Genomic DNA, 15,848 nt, shown 5'->3' with positions numbered 1-15,848 from the left:
GAATTTTATTCCTGTCCAGAAATGTTTGAATTAGTGAGTAAATGCTCTTATTTTTACTGTAAAGTTGGAATTTTTGCCCCCCAGTTGTATTTTTGTTTTGATTTCTGACATAAATATATAAGGATTTAGAAGAAAATGTTACTTCTTCTTTTCAGGTGGACTCCGCTTTATCATCATCTTTCATTACCTGGATGATGTTGCTTGGACTTCAGGAAGCAGAATTTGACTTACTGAGTGAAAAATAACATTTATTTTGTAGTATGTACAGGAGAATACACAGGAAGAAGCAGATATCATTTTATTCTTGTCAGAACAGGTCTAAAGGTGAATGTGTGGTTGAAAGAGAAAAACTGTGATCAGATGATTCGCTTCAAACAAGTAAAAAAGAAGTAGAATCTTAGCTGTTTTTTATACCATAAAACAATATATGGCAGTGGTCATGAACATTTAGTGATTGCTCAGTTAGAGTTTATTTTTTTATTGTTTGTTTATGATAAAAACATTCAATACACAGTGACTGAGTCATAATTGATCATTTACTAAGGACAGTCACTTAAGGTTCCAAAAAAAATCTTGCCTACCAGGGCCTGGAAAATTGATATTTACAAACCCTAGAAGAAGGAAGTTAACTGAGTGATTACTGTGATGTCACTGAGTTTAAAAATTAGTAAAGCAAGATGATGAGGAGACAGAGGATAGAATATAAGTTATTCAGAATTTGTTTGTAGATCATGTATCAGTAAAAGTCCCATGGGTGGCAAACTGAGTTGTGTTATAGGATGACTTTATTACCTGCAATTTCATGAAGAGTTTAAATAATAGGAGACATCCCCAGGTTCTTTGTTGGCATATGTTTTGCAAGTGGGTGTGAATTAAGGAAGAGGAAGTTCAGGAGTTGTGCATTTGACATTAATCAAACTTCACAGATATTTACAGTGTAAACATTGCTATTTTCAATCCATGTGTAGGTAGCTTTAGTTTTGGTATTGGTACCTCCACAATTAAGTATGTCAAATTGTAGTCCAGCAGAGGATAATAGAAGTTGGAGATGGATATTTGAAAAATTAATCTATTTGTAAAGATATTAAAAGTTGGTCCAGGATATGACTTACATTACTAGAGAGTGACAGAGTAATTAGAACAATATCATAGACATAACTGAAATGAATTTCTCTTCATTAACTCAGTCCCTCCAGTACAGCTCTTTTGAGTGTGCACTTTTAGCTCCCAGTGGGTGTGGCTTGAGCCTTTACAAAATTAAGTTATCACCTTACATTTCAAACAAATATTTATATCTCTGAAACCATAAGTGTTACTAGAAAACAGAAAATGGCAAACTGTACAGGATAAATTAATCTTAACATTAGTGACATTCATTCAGTTTGATGTTTAAACTAGATTTTATAAGCCAAAATAAAGGCAGTGCATAGTCATTTTGTAATGTTGTATAAACAGCTCACAATATCTCAGTAACTATTCAAGCAAGACACACACTGCCATCAGGATGTTCTTCATATAGCTATGAGCTTTCATATGAGGCTACCCAGTTCTGTCTGTGTTACCTGAATGTTGAGATATCTAGAGACATGTGAAAATGATTACAATACAAATAAATAGTATAAAAGTAATATTCAATATATCTTTAGCTGCATTAGACAGAGGTCAAATATCAATAAAATTGTGCTTGCCATCATGTATACTTTAAGATTACATTTTCTGATACTTTGTATGTAGCATGGTTTTGGAATTATTAATACTAATATAAACATGCAATATTTGATGCCTATAGGTGTCAGTAGGAGTTAACTTCAGAAATGCCTTGAGGCACACTTTACTGTAATGAGTTAAGTGGAATAAGAGATGGATGAGTGTGAGTAGGGAAAATGGTTGGTGAAGAATGAAAACTGGACGAAGAAAAGTAAGTAAAATGGGGGCAGGGTGTGGGTGGATGAAAGGGCTAGAGAGTTTTCAGTTGTGTATAAAAAGGTGATATTTTTAACTAAAATAAGGTTAGTGGAGAGGAAGGTATTTTTTAGGGGCATTGGCCATACCAATACTGAGAAGTTAAAATAATAGCTAAGATAGCTTTGGTTGAGGTTTGGCATTAATATTAACATGCAGCAGTTCTTGCAGTAATACCAACAGTCTTTGAAACCAGATTTTCAGTTTTAATGGTGGCTTATTTACAAGGAAAACACAAATTGTGGAGTAATATAAAAGAAACCAATCATTCATACATTGCTGGATCTTTTCCAGAGTGGCTTCACTACCCCTTGGCTTATTGTATAATATAAACATTGGGCTTTTTCCATGCCTAGCTTCACTCATCTGAATTGGCAGTCAACCCAACCTGATGTTGGGAATCTAAATTGGTTTTAACTTTAGGAAGATGGCTTTTTCAAACTTCGAAAAATATTACTTCATCATCCTTGTAGTCTACTGCATATATGTTATGTGGTCTAAGAATGTTGTCCATCAACTTTTGCAATGTTACAGGTGCTCCATGGAGACCAAAATATTAATCTGTAAAGAAAAAGATCATCTGGTATGAAAAGATAAATTATTTTGCTTAGTTTATGAGGCTAAAAGAATTTGTCGATAACCTTTGTTTAGGACCATAATGGACAGAAACCTAGCCTTGCCCAAATTTTAATTCACTTCACCTATTCAAGGTATGGGATACAAATCAAATTTAGATATGCTGTTTAATTTCCCTTAGTATTTACAGAATTTTATATAGACCCATCCAGCTTGGGAACTAGTATAATGGGTTTATTCCACTCACTTTGTGATTCATCTGTGACTTCAAGTTTAAATATTTTATTTACTTCTTTCTTAAATACTTGGCATTGAGATTCTGGTATGAAATTGAATTTTATACTTACTTTCTCAAAGGCATGTTTTTTGTGTTTTGCTAGATTAAATTTGTCCTCCCAGGCAACTCTGAAAATATGCCCTTATTCCTGAGAACAAATTACTTTGCTATCTGTTTCATAGACATTGATAATGTATCATTTATTTTGACTTCAGGACATACTATGAAGGCCTTAACTCTTCTGCAAACACCCTTACTAGAAAAACTTCTGTTTCTTTCCAAAGTCGCAATACATTTATATGGTGAATAGTTGTTCTAGTTTCCTTTTTTCCCCATTTGCCACACTTTATAATTCAATTCACTTACTTTTCATACAATTTAAAAAGGTCCTTGCCCCTGTGCTAAGACCTTGTTTTCAGAAGCGGACAGTAACACACATACCTTATCCCATGGTTTAAACTGTCTGAGACAAGCATTTTCTTATATATTCTCTGTTATTTCTCTTGTGCTCTCACCATATGTTCTTTTGTTTTAACTGTAGGCAGTTATAGAATCATAGGAAGTTCCTAGGCTAATGGCCCAGGGGGCTCTTACAAGCCTAGCCAAATTTTACCCTTGTTACCATGATCAGCACCTCTTGCTCCTGTCCAAGAGGGACACAGGTAGAACCCTCAGGGCGAATTTATGATTACCCATCCAATCATCCAGATTGTGTTTGAAGAGGACCAATGAGATGCTTTGATGTGAAGTGGTAGTCTATTTCAAAGGTGTGGTAACCTTTGGGAGGCAAAGCTGTCCCTCCAGCAGGTTCTATTGATATCACATACCAGGTTTAGGTCTTTAGAGTGAGTAACCCGTGTACTGTTTGACTTGTGGATGTGCAGCATTTCCAATAAAGCAGGGTCAGAGATCTCTTTATATGCAAGGCAAAGACTGCTTCTGAATAGTCTATATGAAACAGAATAAAGTGACAGTGATTTCAGCCAATCCACATAGGATAGCTGCTGAAGACCTTGAATTTTCTTTGTGGAAACCTTTGTGGTCTCTCTAATTGCTGCAGATGCTTTGAAAGGTGCATGCCAAAAGGGCCGTTGTACTCAATTATTGGCCTAATGAGTGAAGAGTACAGGGATGTGATAACTTCACTTTTTCAGAAGGCAATGCCCTTACTTATGAGGTGACCCAAATAGAATGCCCTTTTTACCACTCTGGAGACATAGTGATCAAAGACAAGGTTGCTGTCAACCTGAGTGCCCAGATCTCTCACCACTGTGTGCATACTTAGGGTATTGCCATTGATGTGGTAATTTTCAGGAACATGCCTCTCTTGCTGAAAGGGATGATAATAAATTTTTTGCACTGAATTTGAGGCCATGACTTTGGCACAAATCATTTGTTTGTGTAAGACCTTCTTGAAGGATGTTAACATCTTTTGGAGATTCTATGTGCACACCCAGTTTGCAGTCATCAGCAAACTTTGTCAGCCACAGTCCCTTGATTTTAGCTTGTACTTCAGAGAAATAGATTCCAAACAGTAGGGGTCCCAGGACCGATCCCTGTGGAACACCACTGGTAACAGGTCTGCTGTTGGAGATGGATTCCCCTATTTTGTATGGGCTCTGTCATAGAGCCAGTTTGCAACCCACCTTACGATATAAGGGTTGATGTCTAGCTGGGAGAGTTTGTCAATGATGCCTAGTGAGGGACAGTGTCAAATGCCTTGGACAGGTCCAGGTAGGCTGTATGCACAGATTTCTCCTCATCCAGGGCCCTTCTGACTCTAAAATGCTGGATCACACTTTTAAAGGAGTTGTTTCTTCATTTCATAGAGCAAACATGATAAATGTCTACCATATCACAGTTAAAATGGTGTGGCTCTAAGTGAGACTTGAGGCACTTCCTTAGCAGAAAAGAGAAAGCTAAGCAGAGTTGGTGCCGGTTTCTCCCATCCAGTTCTATAATTTTTGTAACTTAATTTTTAAAGTTATAAAAGAATAGTTTTCATTCTTTTGCTTTGAACTCTTCACAGAGGTACTGCTTCAAGAAAGTTTGTTGCATATCAGTCATTTGCAGGATATACTGATGGCCCATACCATACTTAATTTTACATGTGGAATAACAATGTCCTTCGCTATACATTTAGATGAAATTTCCATGATAGGTAAGAGCATTAAAGGTATCCTAAACCCTGGGTTGAGTTCTGGGCAAGCTGCATAAAATTGTTTATATTCTTCCTTTCTTCATATCCCCAATGCAGTAAAATCTATCTAAAATCCTAGCTTTTGTCTTACCCTTTTTTGAATGACCAGCCAAAATGCATCTGTGTGCTGACTTCATTACTAGTGTTCTAAAAGGCCGTAGAGCTAATAATTGCTTCTGTATCTTTTATTTAACTTTGATTATCCTGTAGAGCAGGTTGTTTCTTAGTTCAAAGTATGGGTATGATGTGAAGAAGCTCCATTCCTTTGCTTTCCCGCCAATTCTTGTAGTATTCTCTTTAGCTCTGCATAGTGTATTACCTTCTCACTGAACTTTCATAAAATTGTCATAGTTTATCTAGAGGTAAACCAAGTTATTGTTATTTTATCAGTATTCCGATATGAAATATAGGTTGTGGCCTGTTCTCCAATAAATGCAAGTACAGAATTTTCTTTTTCATTTATTTCATTGTCTATTAAACATAACTTATGAAAATAATTTCCCACCCGGGGTACTGATGGCTTTCTTTTTCTCTGCTTCAATAGTTGTATTACTTTTTTACCTGTTAGAGTCCTGCTTTAATTTATAAACCTCTCTCTCTTCTAACTTGCTCTCTGCTTCGGTGTAGCAGGAATGAGATTAACATACTGTTTAAGTCCCTCTTCGTCTTTTCTTTCAGTATGAGATTCGCTTCTGTCTTCTTTAGTTTCTACACCTGCTTCTCTTATTGTAGTCTTAACTACTGTCCCTTCCCTGACAGTCTCCATGCTGGCTTTGTTCTTTTTTAGCAGCTGGGGTCATTTGGTAAGTTTCAGTATCACTTTTAAGTAGTCCTTCCACCCAAGGCCAAATCTTAATTCCTTGAGCATCGTCTAACCATAAATCATTTTGTTTGCTTGGGTTATGTATTTCTGGCAATATATCAGACTTAACTCCCACCCCACCCACATATCTTCCATAGTTTTTTAATTGGGGGAAATACTTGACCAATTTTCATATCACATATTAAATTAGACTCTACGGTTACCGAGTATAACACTGCCTTGAAAGTTTTATATTTCCCCCTGTGTTATTGAGTGCTAACTTTTGTCAGCTTGTGTACACATTACTTCATCACCCTAAATGAGCAGATCAGCAAAAAATAAAAATCCACTCTTCTTATGGAAAATATCAAAAGCAAAGAAAAAAAAAAAAATGTGCATACTGAAATAAGCAAAATTCACTGGATTAGTGTTCTCCAAGCCCCAAGGTTTGCAACACAGTCTCACAAGATCAGTTCCTTTGAAAGGTAGTGCCAGTTTAAGCATTTTTACATACCAGCTAAATTGAACAGATTTTATACCAGTGCTGCCACTACTTCTTGGAGATGTTCATGTGGGGTTTTGGGAGACTGTCTCACTTGTTGTGGGAATTCCCTTTCCTGGATGTGTTTAAGCATTGTTGTAGGATGCCTGTGATATTCTCTGGCCTGGTTTAGTTGTAGTAATTATGGTAGATTTTTTTATTGGAGAATGTGACTACATCTGCCTCAGTGCTCCCAACTGAAGGCACTTAAATATTTTATTTTTATTGATTACGTCACATCACATCACATCAATAGTTACTAGGCTTTCAGTGCAGGGGACCATTAGAATCCTAGCCCAAATCCCCACTGCCCAATCACTGTCTAGTTAAGTGACCTGGCAAGTGAAGGATGAGGGAATCAAACTTTGTACCACAGGAACTACATCTCAAGCCTCAAACCTCTGCATCAGTTGCTAGACAGTTGCTAAAAAATGCTTATAACAAAAAGATGGAAAACCTCCTCACGCCACATTCAATCACCTGAAAATATTGACAGGGGCATTATTTACTATTGAACTATCTATACCAGAAACAGCTTTCAAAAACAAAGCATTAGAGAAATGGTTATCGTGGCAGGTGTTTGTTGTGGACTATGCTCAGAACTTTTAGTGGTACTAGATTTTATACATATCGGTATGTATATATGTTGGCCTTTCCTGTTCACCTCCTTATCTGCTATCTATTTTTGTTAATGTCTCACAAAGTAATTACCTGTGTTCAGCTATTGGTTTTGTCCATTATGAGTGGCACACAGCTGTAGTGATGGCCCTCCATAAAGGTGGCCTTACAACCAATCCAGTATTTGTTGTTCCTTATAATGTTGTTATAACATTGTTTTATTGTTCATAAATAATAAAGTTTTATTTTTAAAGAAAAAAATGAATTACAAAAAAAAAAATGAAAAACTTATTCAGATACAGTAAAACAGCCCATGAACTTAGGATGGCTTCTGAAACCAAAGATAATTATAAAACCTTCTTTATGTTGTCTGTTATGCTGAAACATTGAGAAACAACACTTTACATTGCTCTGAACCCATTCACATTGATGCCTGCTGTTCTGACTAAGCACACACTTCCAATATCTGGGCAAAGAAATGTATTTCTGACTTCTCTCAAAGACTTATAACCTTATCCCTTACTTTCCTAATTATCTCTAAAGTTCATTTACTGAAACTACTAACACGACACTTTCTCCATGAGTCCTGGCAATAATCCTAGTTACTTCACTCGTATCCAAGTGACACCTCCAGGGGCATCTACAGTTAACTCCTACTGATGCCTCTCGGCATCGAATATTGCTTGTTCATATTTGCATCAATAATTCCAAAACCATGCTATGTTCAAGGTTTTAAATGATTTTCATCTTGAAGTTTACACAATAGCCAACTCAACTTCACTAATATTTTACCTCTGTCTAGCGCAGGTAAATAGATATTAACTGCTGTTTTTATTTATATTAATTTATATAGCTATAATTTTCAATGTTTTCTAAATATCTCATCAACCGAGTAACAGAGACAGAACTCCTTAGCTTCATATGAAAGCGCTCAGCTAGATGAACAAAATGCTGCTGACAGTATGTGTATTGCTGAGATATTCTAAGTTGTTTACAAAATAGTACAAATATAATAGCTAGTGTGTTTAATATTCAGTTTAAGACCTAGAACCTAAAGAATACTACCATTATAAAAATAGTTTGTGCTGAAGAATTTGCCATTTATACCACTTTCATAACCCCTATGGTTCCAGAGATAGGAACATTTGTTTGAAATGTGAGCACATAATTTGATTCTGTCAAAAGGCTTAGGCGCCGCCCACTGGAAGTTACAGTGCAAACTTCCTGAGATGCTTTGGAGGGAATGAGCTAATAAGTAGTGATAAACACATCCTTGCAGACCTACTCATTAAACTGTTTAACCTAAGTTAAGCTACTAGTTATCTCCCTGATTAGTGGGACACTGCAGTTGTGATGCTCCTCCATATTGGTGCCATTACAACCAGTCCAGCTAATTACAGACCTGTCAGCCTTATAAGCCTCACTGCAAAGCCATGGTTGGAACATATTATAACTGAGCTAAGAAACTGTTATATCAAGAATTGTATTAAACTTGACTGTCAACCATTTGGTTTTGTGAAGAGTAGATCCTGTCTGTTCTAGCTGGTAAACTTCAAAAGGGTTAAAGAAACTGTTGAATGGACATGCAGTACGCATGGTGTATAATGACCTGGTCAAGTCTTTTGACACTATTCCCAAGCTGATATCAAACAGAGGCTATATGCTTTAAATATCTAGCTATATGTTGTAAGGTGGATATCATGGCTGAAAGGCAGAACCCACACAGTGCAAGTGGAAGGTGCCTCATCAGAAAATATAAAAGTGACCAGTGATGTCCCTCAGGCTCAGTACTAGGACCTCTTTTTTTTGTCATTTACTTCTCAGATCTCCATGCAGAGAGCCAAGACCTCTGGCTAACAAAGTTTGCAGATGACTGCAAACTGTGAGTTGTTGTTAAGTCACCCTCTGACACCTAAATCCTTCAGAATGAGCTGTCCCAAGTAAATTATTGGTGTACTATAATGGACTCAAACCATACCTTTCAACTATTCAAATTTTCACAGAATGTCGAGATTTTTGCCTTATATTTTGGCCTATTCCTCATAAAATTTGATGTTTTCTGGCTAATCACTGAGAGTCAAAGTCACTAAATAATGAAATATACTTGAGTTTCAGACTTCATATCCCTCAGAAAAATGCATGCTAACACAAAGTCTATTATTCTAGCAACTAAGTTTATAATACCAATATTTAAAATCGGTCTCTGTTTTGGGGCCTTTGTCTCAAAATTATTTTAGGCTTTGTCCAGATTTCTTGCACTGAATGGTTGAGAGGTATGGCTTAAACTAAATGCTAAAAGGTCTAGTATCATCACTTTGGTAGACAGTCCCTGCCTCATAATATTCGACAGACAACACAGAACCACTGCTCTGTAAAGGCTGTTTGCCAAGGCACTAGGAGAATTTTTTGTGGTTCATTAAAGAACATTGGAAGTATCTGGCTGTTATTTTTGTCATTTTGCAATACACCACTACAAAATAAAAATGTATTCGGGGACTTAGGAACTTTGATTAATAACTCTTGCTGTCTTTCTCTGTCTCTCTCGCTCTCTCTCTCTCTCTCTCTTTCTCTGTTAACCATCATATGACAACAGTTGTCAATAAGTGCTTTTATTTAGCACAGCTAATTGCTAAAGGAATATCATTACAGTCTAAAGAGGTAATCACTCTCTTATACTCAGCATTGATGAAATGTTACTGAGTACAATGCCTCCTTCAGGATTTTTCCCATGAAACATATCAAACAGGTAGAAATACTCCGAGGCTTCCTAACCAAAAAGATCACAGGCCTAAAATACATGAGCTATTAAAAGAGGCTGGAAGCTCTGTCCTTTTATTCAGTGTCTTACACAGTTTTGAGCAGAGATATCTATCTCATTTACAGTGCCCCAGTTGTCCTGGAGTCCCTGTATCCCTTCAAGACCAATGGCTTCATCTGTACTAGAAGTAGGGACCTAAATTTGCATCAACAGATAAATAAAACACAGTAGATGGTCAGGGTTGTAATCCAGTGCATCCAATGCATGTTAAATATTATGACTGTCTTCTTTCAAATATAGCCATCTAGATAGCTGGCTAGGTATCCACAAATTTACTCTGGGATTGACTGGTACAGACTATTATGGCCCTCCTTTAGAAGTGAAGGGCAGTCTGAAGGAGGGTATTGGCAAGACATAATTGAACATGAGATGCAGTGGTCTTAAAATATCCATGAATCTATGAATATAAACAATGCTTAGCATGAGAGGGAACTGTACAACAAGTCTTATTTCCAGATGCAAAACAGAGGAAAGATGATAGAAAAGTACAGGGAATAGTAAATTTAAGTTATGAGGAGTCGGGCAAATTCATTAACAAGATTTAAAAAGAGTATTTTTTATTAAATGATGAAACACTGCTGTGCAACTAAAACATAGGGAAATAGTGTAATGCAACGTAATACCTTCAGTGTCAGACACATAGTCAGAACTGACTTTTCAATACAGTGCAGACTCAACAGATTAGGAAGGAGTAATGTTTCAGTCACATAGAGCCCTACACTTATGATTAACATTGGCACAACATTTCTATACAAAAATATCTTTGGACATAAACAAAAATATATCTTGACAACACACAGCATCCTCATGCTTCTGGATTCTTTTTGGCCTTTGCTGACATGGCAATGCATTTTGGATGTAATAAGCTTATAAAGAAATGTCTATTAAAAAGGAAGTGTCCCACATTTGTTTGAGTCTTTAGTTGTGTTCTCACCCAATATACACAACCTGTTCAGCTTACTTTGTATGTTAGAACTCATCTGTAGAATATAGTTACAAATGCTGAACCAAACAAGAACCCAATGGCTTAATTTACTAAGTTATCAGACAACAAGGCACGCATTTAAACATGATTTAAAGGGTATTGTAAATGTTATTCCTGAGACTACAGATGATTACCTTCAAAGGCATTAACAAAGCATTCTGACATAAATATAAAACGTGTTGATAATGGATACAAAAGTTAATTTTATTGCTAAACAATAATATCAGTTTTCATTGTTTTACCCATTCTTTACCTGCAGTTTCAGGTAAATGTGTTTTTCCTGTTTTTTCTGTCTTAGTAGATTCTGGTACTGGGGTGAACTGGGAATCTACGATGGTGGTGGGTACAGCCAACTCTTAGCAGCCAACACAAATGGAACCAGAAGTCTGTTAAGAAAACTAGAAGCCTGCAAATGGATTAATAGAAGGTAAGCGTGATTGTCATCAAGTAAAATCAGCGTGCTCTTAAAGGACCATGTCAATGAGAGGCTGATTATCCTGATGCTAATGTCTCTGCAGCATTATAAGTAGGTTTTATTTCTTTTATAGCTCAAAATAATGTGGCAGAGCCAGCCATTTTGATTTGATGGCTAAACATTTTCTTTCCCACAAAGGGCTCCATATACACAGTACAAAATGTTATACTTGACCGTTCTTCTCCTTCAGGGTGATGCTGCAAATGTCCTTTACGTGGGCGTACTCAAAATCTTTGCTTCCTTTCATAGTCTTTGGATAGTTTGTCAGTAACTTTTTTTTTCCATTGTCACTGCCTGGGTTGTGTAGTCTTTATTTAAACACATTGTGATAAGCCTGTTCTTCTTCTTCATCTCTAGATTGTGATTAAGTTACATTGTGCTTTGTGAAGGTTAATAATTCAATACAGGATCCTTTCCAATCTCTCTGTCCATCATTCAGTGATATAAAGTTTCTTGTAGTTTTGTCTCAGATCTCCTCTCATGTGTGACAAATACTGCACAGTAACACATATGTGAATTTTTAAGGACATATTAGCTTTACTATCCCAGTCAGAGGAAAAAAAAACAAGGATTAACTACGAATACCTTTTCCTTGCCAGACCCAAACATCTGCAGGCATGATGGTAAAATGATATATAATTTCCAGAAATATAAATTTCTAAAGAGAGTATCTTATGGGGTCATATAACAGTAAAGGAACAATAAATCTTGCTTTCTTTGGTAACAGGGTACCTAATTGTGATCCCTGAGCAAGCATGTATTCATATGGAACAGTCCAGTCATCAAAAGACCATATGCATGATGTCCCGGTGATTGTAACACTAGAAATTATCCCTCATAGGAACTAATCCTCAGTTACTGAAACCTACACTAATTAAGTGACCACACAGCTCAAATGATACACTGAACAAAATAGCACACCCACCCCTGCAATTCATAATACACTAACTCCAAGTTCCAGAAACAGAAAGAAAATAAGAAATAACTTGTAATATTTAATCTGTTTCCCTTTTCTGTTTGCTTGCACTATCTTTAAATCACACTTAATTGAAATTACACATTGACTGGAAGCTGTGATCCCAGCAGTACTTGGCAAGGATAACATTTGATGCCTGTTACCTCATCTGTACAGATCTGCCAGCTGGTTCCATAATCAGTTTCTTTGTTATCCTTTATGCATGTAATGTGTGTGAGTTGTTAGGGAAATAATGCCTGACAGTGTGTGAGTTGTTAGGGAAATAATGCCTGCCCAGCAGCCGAGGGCTACTACACCCTTGGAACAGTATTATTTCCAAAATAACACACATGGGAGGGCATTATTGTGCTTAAAGTATAGATTATCTTTTAATTTGTTTGTATTAGTTTTCTTTCTTTGCATTACTATATACCTTTTATATTTTTGATGTGAAATAGTTGTTCTGCTGAATGTTTCAAACTTGTTTCAAACTTGCTGTAGCACATGTAATTGCTATTGGAGGAAGTATTTTACATCCAAAATATATGTTATGTATTTACACACACACACACACACACACACACACACACACACACACACATCCTAAGCTACAGGGCCAGGGCAATATACAGATGTAAATAATTTTATATGAACTAATAGTGGGAGTCAGGATCATTGGTGTGGGGCAGTTAAACAAAGTCCCTAAAAATGCCAAAATAGCTGATGCAGACTGATAACCCAAAGAAATTCATGCTGAATGGACCCTGGCTCTGGCCTATTTGATGCAAATTGATCTAAAACTCAATTAATCAAAAATATTGTATCAGACATTACCAAGTTCACTGAAAACTAACAACTGCTCAATCTCAGGTCAATAAAAATAAAAAAACACCGATTGCTGTGACAACTAAATGAAAACTCCAGCCCAGCTGGAACTTCCAATGAGTGACCTCTCAAATCTCTTGAATCAGAGGCACATGGGATATATGCAAATGAACCTTAGCTGAAACACCTGGTGTTCATAGGCATCATTTGCATATATCCCATGTGCCTCTGATCCAAGAGGTTTGAGAGGTCACTCATTGGAAGTTCCAGCTTGGCTGGAGTTTTCATTTAGTTTTTACTGATTGTTTTTTCTGTGTGACTGTCTCACTCATTGTTTTAGACTGATCTCTGTGACAGTAAAGTCACTTCCAGACCTTCGTACAGAGACTATGTCAGCTCTGCTACCCAGATATTATAATTAAGGGTGACGTTCACATAATGTTCTTATACAGAGATGGTGTCAGCTCTACTATCCAAATATTATTGAAGTTCTGTACCTAGGTGGAAGTGACATTTCCTTCATTGCAGTTTCGTTAACACATATGTGGTATAGAATGTTACATGTCTAGCAGCCTATACTCATTTTGCATTCCAGTGCATTTTTGAAAAAAATAAATTTAAAAAGCATAACATAAACAAATGTAAATATTTTATGAACAATAAAAACTATTAAAACTGTACAAAAAGCAATGTAATCAATAAGTATTTATTACAGCGATAATAGTCATTGCATTCAAATTCTTTCCATAAATAACATATTATAATGTACATAAACCCAAAATTATGTTTTTGCTACACTTTCACAAAGTGTTATATGTTTAGAAAATGAACGTCCTAAACATATATTATTCAAACATTTTTGTTAAGCAGACATAAGCTTTCAGTTCACATCAAGAAATTCCTTTATGAGTGCATTTTTATTGAGATGTTTACAGAAATATGAAAACATACTGTATGCTTTATTGTATAATTAGCAATGCAAATAACATTGAATTATCTCTCAAGATATGCAACCTACACTGCAAATATCAAAGACAGTTTTTTTCAACAGCATCTAGAGTTTCACCTGATGTTATGCCCAATTTGTAAATTACTTTGTTTTTGAAGTATTAAACACATATGGAAACATTGTTTATTTTCATAATGACTAGCAAACAACTAGTAATATCTCAGGTACAGTATGATATAAATGGGCACTGACAATGAATTTTTCTGTCATCCACGATAGCATATCGTACTACACCCTCAATAACTTGTAGGGCTCTCAATTACAAAATATGAACGTAAATATGAAAATAAGAATAATAACTGACAAATTGTGTTTAATTTCTTTAGTGCAGGACATGCTAGACTAACAATATTAATGCCATTTTGTTAATAACTTGTTGCACTTTCTAATTCCACATTTTATTAGCTGGTAAGTTACTTAGTTAAAGAAGCCAGAGCCACTAAAACATCTAGATGAGATAAGGAGCTATTTCTGTAAACTGGAAATATACAAAATAGGCACTATAAGCTAGAATGAGTGCATTGAAAAATATACACTACACATGAGTGCACTGAAACTTATACACTACACATGAGTGCACTGAAACATATACGTACAATACACATAAGTCCACTGAAACATATGCACTATACATCAGTGCACTGAAACATATGCACTACACATCAGTGCACTGAAACATATGCACTACACATGAGTGCACTGAAACTTATACACTACACGAGTGCACTGAAACATATACGTACAATACACATATGTGCACTGAAACATATGCTCTACACATCAGTGCACTGAAACATATGCACTACACATGAGTGCACTGAAACTTATACACTACACATGAGTGCACTGAAACATATACATACAATACACATATGTGCACTGAAACATATGCTCTACACATCAGTGCACTGAAACATATGCACTACACATCAGTGCACTGAAACATATACACTACACGAGACCACTGAAACATATGCACTACACATGAGTGCACTGAAACATATACACTACACATGAGTGCACTGAAACATATACGTACAATACACATAAGTGCACTGAAACATATGCACTACATATGAGTGCACTGAAACATATGCACTACACATGAGTGCACTGAAACATATACGTACAATACACATAAGTGCACTGAAACATATGCACTACATATGAGTGCACTGAAACATATACGTACAATACACATAAGTGTACTGAAACATATGCACTACATATGAGTGCACTGAAACATATGCACTACACATGAGTGCACTGAAACATATACGTACAATACACATAAGTGCACTGAAACATATGCACTACATATGAGTGCACTGAAACATATATGTACAATACACATAAGTGCACTGAAACATATGCACTACATATGAGTGCACTGAAACATATGCACTACACATCAGTGCACTGAAACATATGCACTACACATCAGTGCACTGAAACATATACACTACACATGAGAGCACTGAAACATATGCACTACACATGAGTGCACTGAAACATGTGCACTGCACATGAATGCACTGAAACATATACACTACACATGAGTGCACTGAAACATATACGTACAATACACATAAGTGCACTGAAACATATGCACTACATATGAGTGCACTGAAACATATGCACTACACATGAGTGCACTGCAACATATACATACAATACACATAAGTGCACTGAAACATATACACTACACATGAGAGCACTGAAACATATGCACTACACATGAGTGCACTGAAACATGTGCACTGCACATGAGTGCACTGAAACATATACACTACACATGAGTGCAC

At 36.1% G+C, this 15,848-nt stretch overlaps 1 protein-coding gene across 1 annotated transcript in view; it reads left to right on the top strand.

Annotated features, from left to right (window-relative positions):
* Window positions 1–15,848, top strand: part of LOC122814129 (polycystin-1-like) — a 1,441,736-nt gene that overhangs the window by 1,207,581 nt on the left and 218,307 nt on the right. Inside the window, 1 exon segment of the mRNA XM_044086744.1 lies at window positions 11,078–11,206. Within this exon segment, the coding sequence (XP_043942679.1) occupies window positions 11,078–11,206 (129 nt within the window).

The sequence above is a fragment of the Protopterus annectens genome, chromosome 10.part0 (genome assembly GCF_019279795.1).
Source record: "Protopterus annectens isolate FY-2018-M chromosome 10.part0, PAN1.0, whole genome shotgun sequence".
Lineage (NCBI taxonomy): Eukaryota > Metazoa > Chordata > Ceratodontiformes > Protopteridae > Protopterus > Protopterus annectens.
Note: the sequence above shows the minus strand (reverse complement) of the source record. Positions and strands in the feature narration are given on the sequence as shown.